This window comes from Aythya marila (assembly GCF_965140915.1).
Source record: "Aythya marila genome assembly, chromosome: 10".
In the NCBI taxonomy this organism is placed as follows: Eukaryota; Metazoa; Chordata; class Aves; order Anseriformes; family Anatidae; genus Aythya; species Aythya marila.
The window spans coordinates 7,390,307-7,407,567 of NC_139051.1; the positions used below are offsets into that span (position 1 = coordinate 7,390,307).

Sequence of the window (17,261 nt, forward strand, 5' to 3'; positions counted from 1 at the left end):
GGCTGCTTGGCCACATGCCGCTCAGTATGCATGTTTTGTGTTTCTGTACGGAGAAGCAGCAGCCTGCCAAACACTCTCGCACTGTGCAGTTGGCTGGGACGAGTCAATGAACATGCCCTGAGCACAAGGAAGGCAGCGCTGCCTTGCTTCTGCTCTGATGGAGGGATCAAACTTTATTAATTTTTATTAATTATCCTGTTTGAAGCTGATTCTGTTTTGCAATAAACCACTCTCAGCCTCAAATCTTTCAGTGGATAATTCCACCCATGACATTTTTTCTTCCCATACCATTCACAGAAGTAGATAAAAAAAAAAAGAGAGACTACGTTTAAAAAGCTCTACTGAGACATCACTAAAATATTCCCAAATAATCTCTTGGTCCATGTGCCTTTGGTCACCAGTTGGCAAAGTCTGTTTGGGATGCACTCACTACTTGACAGCATGCAGCTTTTGCACTTTTATTCATACTCAAATGCATTCCTGCATCCGCGTGCAAGATTAGAATAAAAAGCTGCTAGGACACAACAAAAGACACTGTGCATATCAGCTCGCTGAGATCAAAGGCACACAGCAGCACAGAATTTAATTAAAATGTTAAAATTAAACAGGAAGGCATCCATTGTTTAATTTTTTTTGGCAGGCGTGTTCTTGCAAAGCAGAACCTAATTCCACTCCAGCACGCCAGCTGCCCTTGGAGATGGCGACCAGCAGAGCTCTGCGGGCTTCTGGCCACGGGATGTGGTGGGGAGGGGAGTCTTGTGCTTGCTGTGGTTTGGTGGGGAGAGGCTTCAAAGCACAATTTCAGAGAAAGCACCCAGAGAAACTGCTCCACTCTAAAGGGTAATTATGCAAGTGAACGTACTCTGTGGTAATAAGGCAATTTCCAGGATCAAACCTAACCCCATTGTAACCCCATATGTATAATACATACCCAGGCGTAATTCCCCCTTAGAGTCCCAAATGGGAGCTGTGACCTTGCCCTCTTCAGTCGCCCCCAGAGCCAGCTCCATAGCAAAACTGTTTCAATGGGGAGGGGAAGACTGATGCAGAGCAGTGGCACTTCTTTGTGTGCATCTGCACGAGGAGTAGCAGGGGAAGCAGCCACTTGCTTTTAAATTTGCTCACAGTTTTTTTTTTTTTTTTTTTTTTTAATCTTTTTGTTTTACTTTGAGCATACCCCCAGCAGACACCCAGGGAGAAGATCACTCTGAAAACACTCCATGCAAGGCTCAAGTTTGCTTCTTAAATTGAGATATTTTCTTAAATCCTGAATTTTGACTTGGATGCTGAAAGCAGCCATGGACCATAACACATCTCGTGTGCCAGCTTCCCCAAAAGGTGGGCTGAACCAAGAGGCCAGGTGTCTCTGTGGTTTTGGGAACTCTGCAAGGATTGGTTTGCTACTTCTATGGTCATGCTTCTGGTGCCAGAGAGACTTTTCCCCTAGCATCAGGGAGATCAGCAAACACAATGTCACACATGGGGCACCAATACCAGCACCCAACATGCAAGTGTCTAAGGGTTTGAGCCGAGGCTTTGCACTTCAAAACAAAAATACTTTGCATTTTCATTACCTGAGGAATAACACAGGAGGGCAGAGCATGGACATCTAAGGTGAATTTTGAGGACAGACACAAACCTCTGCTTGAAATTCAGAGAGCTGCTGAAGTGCTGCTACTCTAAGTCAGTGGCTGAGGTAGCAGTGACCACACAGCTGTTAGGCAGCACTGTTTTCAGAGACCTTCTGGACAGAATTTCACCCTTGGTACTTCAGGTTCCTGTGCACTTCCAGAGAATACTCAGCCAGGCCGCTTGCAGCGGGTGCTTCTTGTGGAATAAGGATCAAGTTGACAGGCCGGGAGTTCTGCAGGACAGTCAAATCAGATTTATTTCTGGCAGTGGCTGACTCTGGGACCGTACACCCATCGGAACATTTCTAACATGCTATTGAAATCTTCCTGCTCCAGTTTTTTGCCTGCTTCCTTAACACAGAGGCATGGCAGACTGTCTCCTCAGTGCCTAGGATGCCCGCTGGGACCTTAGCAAAGAGGTGTCCCCAGTCCCTCTGTACAGGGTGTGGTGACCTCTGACTCTGACAATACCCACACAGAGTTCTGCTATGCAATGGCACCTCTGAGCAGAGGCTGGGTGGCCCCCAGAGCTCCCCCAATTTCTCCAATAAGCCCCCAGCTGCCTCACACTCTGTTCCCCAGGGCACGAGCTCTGCAGCTCCCACAGGCACCACCTCCAACACAGCCCTCTCCCAGGTGTTACGGCGTCTTGGAAGAGGCACAGATGGAACAGCTTGCTCACAGCAAGGCTTATCCATCCGTCAGAACATCACAGAAGAAGGAAAGGTGTAACAAAAAAGCAATAGACGCAGTGCTGCAGCCTTTCCCAGACAGCTTCCTTGCACCATGCACCTTCCCCACTGCTTTAGGACTGAAGCTGGCACGAGGTTCCTGAGCCCTTTCTGCTCTCTGAGGACCACAGCGCTGCCTCACGCTGCAGATGCCTGCTGCTCTGGAGAGCCCCTCTCTCGAGGGCTCACATTAGTCTAACCCTCTGCTGAGCTTTTTCCCATCACAATGTTATAAAAACATTCGGTGCTGGCAGTACCCGAGCTGTCTGGTGTGGGATCGCTCCTTCCCATCACAGCCACCGCCTCCGAGCGTGGCCACCAGGAGTTCTCACCTCTCTGGGTGTCTGAGCTCAGCTTTGAGCAATTAGCTACCATATACAACTAGAACACGCAAAAATCTTCTGGATTTCTCTTCTGGAAATCTTCCCTAATTGACTGAATGCCATTACCAAACCCTTTTAATGCCATAATTTGTGTCTGCAGTTAGAACCATTGAAAAATCCATCGTTTCACATTACTTAAGCATTTCCTTAAAAACAGGCAGCAATATTAGCTTTTCCAGCTGAGCAGTGAAGTATTCTGAATGGAAAAACATTGTTTCCAAAGGCAAACCTGAGAAGTTTCTGCCAAAAGATAAAAAATTGTGCAAATTAAACAATGCAAAAGCTGGCAGTCTGTCTATATTCGGTATTCCCTTGCTTTTGCCAAAAAGAAAGCAAGCTGTCACCTTAGCAACTATGTCACACTTTGCAGTACATATGTCACTTTGAACAAACACCTTAAAAGCAGCACCTCCACCCTTCTGTTCCTTTCCACAATGTTCTTCACAGCACCGTGTGGATCCCCCTGGGGGGTCACAGCTTTTAAGAGCCCTCTGGCCAGATGCTGGACAGACAGACAGACAGATGGCCCAGTGCTGTTCTCCACTGGGCATCCCATGACTATAAAACATGTAACTGCTTTCATTCAGTGCCAGAGGAGAAAGCTGGTGCAGGTGCGGTGCTCTGCCCTTCATGGCCAGCCCTCGCGGGGCTCAGCATCACCCTTCTGCACCCCTCGTCCCACAGCATGAGGGGGTTCCCTGAGTACAGGTTTCGGGTCATCATCAGGAAGACTCGTGCCCCTGGGGACCACGTGGGGTGCCACGAGCTCAGGTTCACGTGGGGACCACAGGATGCGAAGGATGGAAGCTGTTTATCACAAGCACATTCCTCCCTGCCTGCAACATTTGGATCCGGAGATGGCAACAGGCAGGGCTTTTACCCGGGGCTCCAATTATGCAGATGCTGATTTACAGGAGTGATGACTGAAACATCTCCCTCATAAAAATTGGCAAGGAGCCTTTAACTGTGTATGTCTAATGGCACAGCCCTCTATCTCCGTGCATCTTCTTGCTAGTTTGAAAGTCAGATCATTTTTGTTCTTCCTTTCATAGAAACCTGGTTTGCATATATAATCAAATTTAGCATTAATGAGTCTCTCTCCTCATCTTCTATTCCTAATGCTTTGAGCAGCCACGCTCAGATAATACCATCTGATTCTGCCATCAAGAAGGTGGCTTACCATAAGGAGATTTCACCAGTTTCACTCGGATTTCTTTCTAACTCCAAAAACTCAAGCTTCCTTGAGCACAGTTCCTCAACCACACGTGCTAACCCAACGTAACTCTTGCGTGCCTGGTCCCACTCAGTTTGGGCTTGACCTGTCTGAGAATTATCAAGATTTAAATGAATACTTGTGTGACTTTTACAACTGATACTTCCATGACTATAACATGAGCCCAAATGGAAACATTAGGCACATACTGAAGGAAAGACACTATTTACTTCCAACGTGTTCAGGCACTATTGACATTTTCTCCTTCCCTCCTTGCCTATGCCAGCATTTGTACCATTTTAAAAACAACTTCCAGATACAAGATCAACATGATTCCCAGTTTCCGATGGGATCTATGCACACAAACATCCATGTGAGCAGTGTGCAGAAGGGCCAGCTCTGCACAGTCTGCACAAACACAGGATCACAGAACAGATTTCCTGCTCCTCCACTTGTCTTCCGAGTTTGCAGTCTTTAGGGCTCCCATCTCTCTCCTGCTACCATATGGCAGCATATGGCTTGTCGGAGCCAAAGGTTCCCAAATCACAAGACTCCCAGAAGCTGAGACTTTAGGACCACAAGGTAAAATACTGTGCAGGCACTGTGAGAGCTTCTGCTGCCTCTGCCCCAGTCCCACCGACAGTGACATACGCTCTCACATCTGTCTGCAGCAAAAACTTCCCAGATCTTTCCTAAATTTCACATTTGTGAAATACCACGCGCAACAGAGCCTGATGTCTAACAGCAAAAACCACCTCCCAGTTCTTCCTAATTAGAATAACTTCTCCAACAGAGTTTGCTGCCTGCAGAGCAGCAGTGCCCTGGTACGTGTCCAGAAGTTGTGCATCCAGTTACAGGGCCCGTCTGCAGGGCTCGCTGCTCTCAGACACTCACACGCCCTTGTTTTGAAGTGGCAGGTTTTGTCCGTGCTGAACCACAGTGTATTTTGCATGCATTATGCTAAGCTGCCTATAAGAAATCATCCAATTAATGACAGCTTAACAGAGAAGGGTTAGTTACACAGTAATTACCTTTCTAACGTTAAAATACCATAGAAATGGATTTACAGCTTTTTGATTAAGTAGCACATTTTATTGATCTGACACTCTATATACAAGGTCTGTGAGATAGGAAGTGGGACAGGTTTGCAAAAACAGCCTGCTTTACGAGGAAGACTTTCAAAAAACAATCTTTTTTATTTATTTAATATTTTCGTGTATCCTATACATGGAGATGGACAGCCCCAATACAGAATGCACAGTCTGGTCCTGGTGTTGCATGAGCATAAGCAACATCAACTTTTCAACAATACAAAGATATTATTAAGTCTTTTCTCCTAAAACAAGGTCATGGAAGATCAAACAGTCCAATCTTCCAGCCTTGCATCTACAAGGAACATTAAGCTCCAGCAGGATTGCCCTGCTCCATCACCTGCAGTACTCCTCAAGGATCGCCCTCTGCCCATGCCAGACAGCAGCCTTCTGGCTGAGCAAAAACCAAGCAAGCACGAGCAAACTTGGTGAAGTGGCGCTCAAACAACTTTAATACACCCTTGGCCCATAGTACACTTTACAGAGCAAATTGCTGATCACAAATGCCTCATGCAGGAGTCACCTTGTTCCCCCCCATTTACTGTCATCACCAAGATCTCTAGTTTTTTCCAGGACACACTTGGAAGCATGCAGCTACTTCAGACCATTCATATGCATGCAAATATAACCCAACAAAAGCACTCTATGGCCAGACAAGCATAGAACAAAAGACAAGACTTATTATCAGTCTTTTAAGACTGAGAGACCCTTTGCCTTCCAAGTACGCATCTGTTTGCAAGGCAAGGGTGCTAACCTTTCAGAGGCAGTACAAACAAAGCAAGCTTGACTCTTGCCAAGATGATAACAGCCTGACCTTCTTCTCATCTCCCAAGTCAAGTGATCATGTCACAAAGGCAAGAAAGCAAAGCCAGGTCAGCTCGGTCCACGTACACAGAGTTTTGAAACCACATTGGCATTTCACTTGTCCAGTTTCCATCAGAGCTGAATGGGGATTTGTTGTCCAAATGCCAGGCACTGCTTTGAAAACTTTTAGTACATCCCATGAAGGACCATGTGTGGTGAGTACCTACAGTCATGCAAAAACTGGAACGTAGGTTTTTTTTTTCTGCACAAAGCAAGTATTGAAACAACTCACACAGATTCAGGTTTGTTAAACAGCTTAATGTCCACATCCAACTTGATCTATGAAGAAAAGCCCCAGCAGTGTTCTTCAGACTGCAACACCACCAGTAGATGAAAACCACAGCTATAAAACTGTTCCCAGGTACATCCACACCAACGTGAAAGGGACACAGTAGCAGGACAGTCCTGTAAGCAACCAGAGCTGAGGGCACACACGACTCACTCTTGTGAATGCATCCATAAGGCTTGTCCTGCAACACAAATGTCTCACATTTGTCCCCGTAAAAGCAGCACTGGCTTAGACAGAGCTCCTTGTATGGTCTTTGTGCCCCAAATACCCCCTTATCTGTGCTCACGTCTGGGCAGGGCTCCAGGCTGGCGGTGGTCAGCTCCTGCCTAGAACAAGGAGCTTGTGATGAGGAGCTGTAAAGCACCTGCGGAGTCATCAGGGCTATGCCAGTGCCCCTCCACCTGCAGAGCAGTGCAGGCTCTGCACCTCTGCTTTATCAAGGATTCCAGGGAAATGCATTATGGACATCACCGCAGCTCCTGGTATTTTATGTGGTCACTGGACAAACACCAGGCTGTTTTGGATCTGCAGGAATGGAGCTGTTTGTGGTTAATCACTGTGAAGAAGTAGCAAAGTCCTTAAAAACCTCAGCCTAATGACTGAAAGTATCCATATTTACAAAAAAAAAAAATAATCTTTTTTTGCAGGCAACCCCATGAATCTATATGAAGTATGTCATATCCATGTCATACTGCAGATGCACAACGCCCTGCTTTTCAGCTGATTTGCTTTTGTAGGGCTCCAGAGAGGCAACAACTTTGGGACAAATATAACACACTCAATAAACTTGCTTTTCTTACTTACTTTTCAGGGACCCAATAACAGCAACCTAAGCACATCCAGATATCTACATGATGGAAATTAATCCAGGGAGATGAACGTATTTCTTCTCTTTCATCTTTCCTTTCTCTTTACTGTCAGGTGCACATATAGGGGAGTCATTTCTCAAGCAGAGCTTTAATAGTGTCTATGGCATTGCAACTGGTCACAAAGGACTGTAGTGCCACAGTAGATAGCCATGAGAAATAAACTTCAGCAGTATATCCTTGTCTGTTATTCCATGGACCTTCAAGTGAGACAAGGAAACGAAGAGGAGGAAGAACAAACTTGGCTCTTAAACAGCTTTCCCCTGCCCCCAACGTGTGCCATGAAGCAAGAGTTGACTCAAAATTGGGAACACCCCGAGCCTATCTTGTACAGCTGTGTGCAATTTTCCAACTCCAGAATTGTGATCTGTATGCTGTAAGTACACTATTACAGTGGTAGAGCTCTGGATTTTTTTAAAAAATATGTAACTCTGAGGCTTAATTGCTACAAGTCCCGTGTTTTTTTCTTTTAACCTTTCATGGGCCTGAGCCAACATTGTCTCTACATGGCTTCCAAATGAAATTGCTTGGCTGGAAATAAGATTACAACGTACATGAGAAATACAAATGAAAACATATTACCGTACCATGAATATTAAGAAGACTCAGCCCTGTTTCAGCATCTTCTCTCTGGGTGATAATCAAAACAGAAGCTTGAAAAAGGCCTGAGTCCCTGCTCCTCAAGACACCAGTGCACCAGTGACTGCACAGAAGCTGCAACTCGCACACCAACAGATTGCTCCTGCAGCAGTCACACTTTCACACCTGAGAAGCCTACAGCCATCCCAGTTGTCTCCAGACCTGCAAATATTTGCACTTTACTGTACAACAGTACTGCTGGAGTTGGCGTATGAGAGGTTTAATAACAAGACAAGTGGACCCCTGAGTCACTTTCTCCATGGGCCTACCCAAATTGCCCAAAAGCACGCGTTCAAGATTGGACTGCTCGGACCAGCTCAGGACATTTTTGGTCCACACTACCTCCAGGCCACCAACTTTTCCAAGGAAGCCTCAGGAAATCATCAAGGAAGTCCGAGGAGCCCTGCCACCTGTGCTGTAACCCTGCCCATGCCACGAACCAACATCCAGAACCAGTGTGTCTCCAGCTAGGCCATGAGCTTTGCTTCTCTCCAAATGCGACCTAGGTCCCAGGTGGGAGGTGTTCAGAGGTGCCACGAGTAGCACGTGGGCTACAGCACACAGACAACAGGGGAGCAGTGCCAGTTTTTCTCCTTCTTAGACTGTGGAAAGGGCTTTCCCCACTCCCAAATCCTACCTGCTTGATTTCACACTAGAAATCAAAAACTTGGCTTTCTGGGAAACACGAATAAAAAAAGTGCAAGTTTTCCAAAAGCACAAGTTAACACCTCCCTGTGAGATGGTAAATAAGCCAGGAGAAGGCAATGTTACAATCACTCGCTGTTGCTTTCCCGAGCCCCAAAACTCCACGTAAAGCTGTGTTATGATTCAGCTGTCACGTCACTCACGTGGCACCGGTCACACCTTCCTATAGGTGATTACCACGAACCTCTGAGAAACTCATCAGCGTTAACAAGAGCAGGTTTAATAAATTCCTCTGTCACCAGCACTTTCTGCATAAAAACCCCACTCACACATCATTTAACACCCGAAATGAAACAGCTGTAAATTCAGCAATTAGTGGTGTAATTTGACTGTTCTGATCAAGTGCACTGAAGGCTGCGAGGCTGCTGGGGGATGTGAAAGCTGCCACAGAATCTGCTGGAGATTTTTGTAAAGTTTAAAATGACAATTAGGCTGGGAAAAAAAAAAAAAAAAAAAAAGGAGTTTGAGGGAAAGATGGCCACTTATTTGAGACCAGAGATGGTGGGGAGAGGTGGATGGCAGTCAGTGGGCACGGTTAGAGGAGGAGGATGATGGGAGCAGCACGAGGAGCTGAGGAGAACTGGAATTTGTGTAACCCAAAAAACCTGTCGAGTGTATAGCTAGATACAGTCCTACACACTCCTTTCACTAAGATGTGTTTAATTCTACTCACAGATACATTTCAAAAGGGGGAAAGAGTAATTTCTGAGACCATCTTAAGTTTTAATGCACTCTGCATCCTCCTTCCCCGTTCCCAAGGGACTGATCCACGGCAGCAGTGTCAGAGCTGTTCCCACACAGACACACGTGTTTACAGACATACAACCACAAGAGTTTCACATGTAGTTTTCAACCATGACAAAGGCAGACTTATATTCAGGTGTTGGAAAAAGTTACAGAACTAGGAAAATCATCAAGAAAAGAGCCCTGAGAGTCCACACTTCGTGTCCCAAAGACGCCAACACGCTGGGGAGATGGAACAGTTTCCTGGAAGGATTCAGGCTGTGCACCCCAGTGCTCACTGCCCAACCACCACCAGCACAGCTTCAGCAGGCAGATATTGAAGACACCACACTCCCAGCAGCTATTTGCCAAGAAAAAAGCTTTGCTCCCCATTCTGCTTCATGTTCACTTTCACAATGAGTGGCAGGGCGTGCTGCAGAGTGGCTGAAGCCCCCCAGAACCGTGTCTGGTGCTCAGCCCCTCAGCACCCCGACCTCTCCTGCAGGCAGGGGCAGCAGCACCAGCTGCCTTTGCAGGAGCTCTGGGGACCTTGTCCACCCTCCATAGCCACCACGCACAGGTCACCCCGCTGCAGGGCCACCTCGAGCCCATGTCCCCATCACCCTGTGCCATGGGACTTGGGGCTTTGGGGCTCTCAGCGTGGAGAGGAGCTGCTGGCAGTGTGCAGGGACCAGCAGCTGGCTCCGGGGAGAGCAGCTGCCCCACACATGCCAAAACTCCCCCTCAGCAGCACCCCGCGGGCAGGCTGCGCGCGGCGGGTGCCAACGTGCGGGTGAAGGCACCCGCGCACGGACGCGCCCCCCAAAATACGCGGCTTACATAATTCCCCAGCCAGTCGGCGTTAGGGGAATGTGATTAATCCTCCATGACATGTTCTGAACTTTCCGTTCAGAGAGGCTCTCTCCTCCCGCAGACCTACTGGCGATGAATGTCATTTGACCTGCAGACTTCACTACGAATGAGCATCAGAGCAACCAACAGTGACATTGCTCCGCAAACCAATTATCTGCCTCCTTCCCCGCTCGGCCCAGAGACAAGTTTGCTCAATGCATAACGAAGATCTTTTTTTCCCCCCCTTTTCTTAAAAATTTGTTTACATCCAGCACAAGGATAACGAACACCCACAACCCCCCCAGCCTGTCCCACCGACCCCACCAGGGCAGGACGACGGGTCCCCATCCTCAGCCCGGCAACCCCATCCCAGCCCGGCTCCCACCTGTTCCGCGGGGCTCACCTTGGGGACACCCCCCCCGAGCCCTCCACCACCACCACGGCGACCCCCCCGCGGCCGGAGCACCTCTCCCCATCCCTCCCCACGCGGGACTCACCCACTCGAGCACCCTGAGGAAGGCGAGCGGCTCCTTCACCACGCGGAAAGTCCCCGCGGAGGCGAGCTGCGGGCAGAGAGAAGGGGTCAGCACCGCGCTCCGCTCCGCACCTTTACCCTCCCCCGGCCCCGCACCGCACCCCGCGGAGCTCCGCGGACCTGGTCCACCGCCTCCATGGCGCCGCAGCCCCGCGGAGCCGAGCGGAGCCGCCCGCCAGCCGGGGATGCGCTGCGCGCCGCTGCCCCCGCGCACGCCGGGCGGAGCAGCCGGGCGGGGCCCCGCGCCCCCCGCACCGCCCCGCGGAGCCGCCCCGCGCCCCCCGCACCGCCCCGAGCCCCCCGCACCTCCCCGACCTGCGCCCGCGGGCTGATGCGCGCTGCGCTCGCCCCTCACTCCCCCACTCACTTACTGTTATCGGATTACCATTATTAAACATAAATCTCTCTATTTTATTCTTTTAAATCTTTAAACATTTTTATTTCAAAAGGAAAAGGTCGGGAAAGAGTTAAAAATAATTAATTAATTAGTTAAAAGGTTTCCCGCGCCCCTGCACCACTCCGACCTCCATCCGCGGGCTGATGTGCACAGCACTCGCCCCTCACTCCCCCATTCACTTATTATTATCATTTTTTTTTAAACACACACGTATATATATATGTGTGTGTGTGTGTGCGCATTATATTTTTATATATTGTTATTTCAAAAGAAAAAGGTCGGGGAAAGAGTTAAAAATATAAGTAAAAGATTCCCCGCACCACTCTGACCTCCGTCTGCTGGCTGATGCACAGGCTGATGCTCACCCCTCACTCCACCACTCACTTATCATATTATTATTATTATTTTGAAATATAGATATTTTAATTTTTAGACACTTTTATTTCAAAAGGAAAACGTTGGGAAAAAAATAAAGAAAATTTTAAAAAATGTTGTTTTAGTTTTTAAATATTTTTATTTCAGAAGGAAAACGTTGGGGAAAAAGAAAAAAAAAAAAAAAAGAAAAAGCAAAGAAAGAAAATAAAAAATAAAAAATAAAACAAAAAAGGAAGAAAAAAACAACCTGCCAAGAAGCTACTCGTATCTGTGCAGGAGCAGCAGGGCCGTGTCCTTCTTTCCCCTCTTGATCTCCCCAGGCAAACTCTCCCGCCACCCCCGGCCCCCCGTGGCAGCCCCGCTTCTGTCCCGCTCCCTAAGCGCTCCCTCGTGCTTTTGTAGCATTTCCTTGACAGCAGAGCAGCGTTTTCCATGTGTGTTGTCATTGTGCTGGCCTCGTTTCCCAACGTAACCCCAGTAATTAGAATATATCCTGGGTGGCACAGCCTGGCAGGAGCAGCAGTTCCCTGCGTAAGTCCATGCTTGCCTTGCCCTCGCGTGCTGACAGCGCTTCCAGTTCCTTGTGGCTTTAAAACATCACCACGAGAGGTTTGTGATGGGGCCAGATCCTGCCCAGCAAGGGCTCAGGATGGCACTGGGAGCATAAGCACATGGCCCTACGTAACAGCACATATCCAGCAAGATCTAGCCCCCAGTTCTGCAAGCACTTACGTACTTCACTCACCACCACCCTGACACACAGCTCTACCACCAGGACCCCAGTGCTCTAACAGGATTTGGGCCCTAAGTAGGTCAGAGACAGCACTACCTGCCACAAAAATACCTGAAGATTTCTCTGTAAGCAACCAACCAGCTGCAGGAGTTTACATTAATTAGCTTTGTTCAAAACAAAGCTCAGTTAAAAAATCCATATGTGCTCTAGGAGCAAACAAGAGGCATGTGGGGGTAATGAATTTCTGAAGGTTTAAGTGGAGTTTGATGTAGAAGATTCTGTGTCAGAATCGAGGAACTGCAAGGAACCCAGTCACATCCTATGACAGCAAAGGGAGTGGGCCCAACTGTTTTTTTTTTTTTTTTTTTTTTTTTTAAACATTTCCCCTATCAAAAATAGCTTTGGGGTCAAAATTACATTTCATTTTTTCAAGGGGAAAAAATAACAAAGCAACAAACACACACAGCCATTGTAGTTTATAGCTCTCCTTTCTTCTTGCCCTTGAAATAAGAATCAGGAAAGAAATTGATTATGAAATATTATGGAATTTTTTTATTTACATTTATATATATATATATATACACACGTATTTTAAGGGACCACAACGCTTTTCAGCAGTTGTAGTAACTGCCTGGAGGTGGCTTAGTGCTATGGGAGGCAGACTGCCTTGGCTGAGGTAAAGAGACAGAGCACCCCTAAGTCTCCAGAGGGCACAAGCAGGCAGCACCCTGCCACCCTCTGCCTTTCAGCCACAGCTTCCCCCACTGCTGCAGAGAACCAGGACCAGGTCCCTGTGAGCCACCTGCCTGCAGCTCACACACCTGGGCCAGAAACCAGCCCAGTGCCCAAAAAGTGCAGCCACACAAAATACTGAAACATTTTGTAAAGTTATAACTGAGCATCAGACCAGGGAGATGTGGGCTTTTTTTTTCCCCCTTAATTTTATTGGTAGAAATGAAAACTCAATCTCCATTGACTACCATGAAGGACCATAAGCCTATTCACCTACTCTCTCATTAATTACCTTTTCTTTTAATCCTAAGATTTTTAGGAGCACCTGAGCTTCTGTTTTCAGAAACTGTTAGTCTCAGACACACAAAAGCAGACATTCTGCAGACCCTCAGCACCACCAGGACGGTCTCTCTTGACAACCATAATGGTTTCCCCATTGCTCTCCAACTCGGCACACTTCAGGAGCTGAGGAGCTCCTTGTGCTGCATTTTCCATCCCCTTTCCACCATCCCAGCTGAGTTTTGGCTTGGTGCTGTTCAGCACTCAGCCATCCCCACCTCAGCTCCCCCCTGGCTAGAAATCCTTGCAGAACAGTGGCAGTAACCTGGTTTTATAGTCAGCACTCGGTGCCTCTTCTAGCCTTCATTAAGTCTTTCCGATGACTATTAGCATCTGTCCTTCGATATGGCAGAATGTGTCTCTCTGGCTTTCACAGCTGCTCTCTTTGCATGCAGTCCCAGTTAGCTTAGAAGAGCATCTTCTTGTCACTTCTTGAGCCTCACACTACACAACTTGCTCTGCACATGACATTTTTAGAGATCCACACTTTTTTGATAAAATATAATACACTGAAACATATGTTCAAACCAGCAGACATGATAGGTCTGCAATTAGTTGAGAAACAGCAAGAACCTGCACACTAAGACTACTTCTTTTACTAAATTATATTCATTGTTTTCACACCTGGATGGCTGTGCTTGGCATGCATTAATCAAAAAAAATGCTATAAAAGGTGCAATTAGAAAATAGCACGAATGAAAAGTTGTCCCTATAAAATAATTCTGCTCTCCCCAGACGAGATCTCACACCATGCACGTGCTCCCAAGAGACAGGAGCTTCCCACCTTTCCTTTTCCTGGAAGAGGTTCCACATGGCTCAGGATTAAGTGATACCCACGGGAGCTGAGCAGTGGCCATTGTGAGAGGGGGGACACCAACATCAGGGATGAACCTGATGTGTTCACCAGCAGTGGCACTGCCTCTGCTGCAGTCACTGCCAGACAGTGGGGATTTAGCTTTGCTTGGGACATCTTTGGTTTAAAGATTATAACCATCTGCTAACATGGAAGTTTTTCTCGTTCTGCTAGACTGGACACTAAAAGCGCACACACATATACACACGCACCTATAAAAAACAAGAACCTACAAAAAACCAACCAAACAAACAAACAAAAAAACAAACAGCTGAAAACACATTTCTCTTTGTAAGTAAAAGAGCACAAAGCCTATGGCCCGTGGGCCCATCCAGGCTGCAGCAGTGAAGGCCAGACGGTGGGGGTCACCCCATTTGAAGGGATTGAAGGCAACTGGTGATAGCACCAGCACTATTTTTTTTTGTGAGCAGTTGGGTGTGGAAAGGAGGTCTCGCACAGGCGCGAGGAGGACCATATGGTGCTTAGCACGCCAGATTTCTCAGCTCCAGCCAGGCCTCAGTCTCACACTCTACCTGTCATTCTTCCCAAGATCCACACTATGGAGGGTCATTTCATCCTCTCGGGGTCCCCATCAAATTTGTTCACAACACGTTATCCCCAGGAAGGGAGAGTTGCCTCTTGGATCTTTGTTGTTTTTAAAGCTACCAGCCCCTTGGAGCAGGTTACAATATTTTTCCCTGCGGCTGTGTTTTGCACCAGGGAGCTTTTAACCTCTTCCTGGCAGTGGGGAGACCACTCTCCCATCCGAATGGGAATTGCCAGACATTTCATGGTTTTATTTCGTTTGATGTTTCTACTCTAAAATTTAACAGTTAGGCAATAAAATATGGGTTTATGGGATAAGAATTGCCTCCCGAGTGACCAGAAACCATACATGGGTGAACAGTGGGAAAAACAGCAGACATCTCTGCCCTAGACAGCTCCTTCTAGCCCATATTCCAGCACCTTCAGGCCTTGGCCCATTTCCAAATTCTAGGTGTCCACCCCTGCATACAAATTGTCTCTAGGAAACCCTGTTTCCCAATGAACTTCATTTCCTCTTCTCCATAGAATAGCACCAGGTGGGGACATCAATGCCTCCCAGCATGTTAAAGTCAATGAACTAAAAGGCCATGGTATTGGAGAATATTCCACCCTCAGAACCTGAAAAAAGCTCACAAACAGAAATCTCTGTGTGATCATTTCAGAGCAGAATAGCTCAGAAAAGACATGCCTAAATACATCGCCATATACAATGCAAAGTTTACAGGACTCAAATAGAGCAGTGAGAAAATTGTTGACTATTAAGCTGAAGATACAAAAGTGTTTTTTTCCTTAAAATTAGTTTTGTTAAATCAGCATTTGTTTCTCCAGTAACACACTTCCTTTAAGCAGGTAGCAGGGTCATTTTCATAGTGTGGGATGCAGATAATTACAGAGCGCCTTATAAAGGTTTGGTGATTAAATCAAGCACCAGATGTTTAGCAGCATGGCTGATGTTGACCCCGAAGTATTAATGTCTACAAGTCAGACTACCTTAATGTAGTTCTTAGATCTCACACAGGTCTTACAATTATTTCTTTCCTGATCTCTAAGAGTGGCTGTAGCAATCATCTTTGGTGTCTTTTTGGATTTCAGATATGTGCATTTGAAATGAAATTGAAAGTCAAGTTTTCCTGAGTCCAAAAGGCTTGTCTGACAGTGCTGAAACCTTTGTTCAGGGTACAAAGCAATTCTGGCTTGATTTAAAAAATTAATCAGTCATTTTCCTTTTCTGTCTTAATCCTTCACTGACATCAAGTCTTGTCATTTTTGATCCTTGCTTCCGGAGTGTATTGTCTGACTTTAATCAAAAGCATTCTGTAATTAGGTTCCAGCTAATTTAACTATTTAAAAGTGAAAAATAGCCCTGCTTCCTGCTAAAACCCAGCTGAGTGTCAGAGGAGTTGAGCAGGGGTAGCTTCAATTCATAATTATTTTGCTGGCAACAAAATCCTTCCCTTAAAAGCACAGGAATGCAGTTTATCCTGGGCATCTTACGGGTGATTTGTACACAGGAACACAAACAGCAGAGACAAGTGTGAGGAGCACTGCTGCAGTCAGATTCTGTCTCTCTCCGAAAACCTGGGTCTGGAGTTCTAAAAGGGACGCTGTCAGGGCTGGGATCCTTCAAATACGACCTACTTTTCCATTGCATCCTTTACCAATGAAAAGGTTTAAATGCTACATTTTCTTAAAGGAAGAGGGGAAAATGTCAGTGCACTACCTCCACGGTACAGCTCCAGAAGCTAGAGCTGTGCTAAGGTAACTGCAGAGGAAGGGGCTTGCTCTCAGCCCTGCATGGAAACAATGCCCTTAACTGCCCCAGACCCATAAGGGATGAGTCCAGAGTCCATGCCCTGTATCCACACCCCTGCACAGGGCTCCAGGGAAAGAGCAACCACCTTGCCAGCTCTAGGATTGATGCTTGAATGAGAATTACCACAAGCTTTGTCTCTGAGTACTGGTGTAAACCAGACACACACGGTTTACATCTTCAGAAAAGGATGAGGTGGGTATACTGCATGCATACCTGTATCCCAATAAGTATTTTCCCTCTCCTTCCCTCTCTAGGTGAACATCTATTTGCCTCCCTTGCTCTGGGATTTAAAGCCCTGCAATTTGGCAGCATAGCAGGTGCAAATCGCCCAAAAAAGTGGAAAATAGGGAAACTAAACCCACCAAAATTCCCAAATGCACACCAGGACAGCTCTGGAATTTGGAAGGAATTTTTCATGGTTGGCTATGTAAGATAGCTAATAGAAAAAGTAGAGAAGGGGAAATTTCTCAAACACCTCTGCTCTCCAAGGCATGCCAACCAACTCCCTGTGCAAACAAAATCTGGAGCAAGACAGCAGCAATATCTCCTTCTCCTTAAAAACTGTTGCTTGCCTTTTACCCTGCTGCCTTACAAAGCATGGGATGAAATGTCAGTCTTCTTCAGGGAAAGTTCAAACTTGTATCATCCTTTCCAGAGGGTGCCCCAAGCACTGGGCTGCAGACAAGCCCAGGCTGAGATGCAAAACATCTGCTGTGCAGCTCCAGCAAGGTCAGAGCAGCAAGCAGGATATTCCAAATAAACTTGAAATACTCAGCAGATTTCACTCTGAAAAGGTGAAAGCCTGGCCATGGCAGACGTTAAAGACTGTGACCCACTTGGATGTTCTTGCAAGAGAAATCTCATTAGTACTTGGTGGGCGGATAGAAGAGTTGAGAGTGGTGCTGATTCCTGTAATCTGCAATGGGATTTTGAGAAACTCGAGCGAGCAGT

At 46.9% G+C, this 17,261-nt stretch overlaps 1 protein-coding gene across 1 annotated transcript in view; it reads right to left on the reverse strand.

Moving 5' to 3' along the window:
* The window catches only part of SYNPR (synaptoporin), a gene marked incomplete at its 5' end in the record, with an annotated part of 94,905 nt that extends 80,994 nt beyond the window's left edge, over positions 1–13,911 (reverse strand). Inside the window, 5 exon segments of the mRNA XM_082768455.1 lie at positions 10,485–10,550; positions 10,643–10,685; positions 10,687–10,710; positions 10,712–10,837; positions 13,883–13,911. Of these exon segments, the coding sequence (XP_082624581.1) occupies positions 10,485–10,550; positions 10,643–10,685; positions 10,687–10,710; positions 10,712–10,837; positions 13,883–13,911 (288 nt within the window).
* Positions 13,912–17,261: the final 3,350 nt, after the last annotated feature.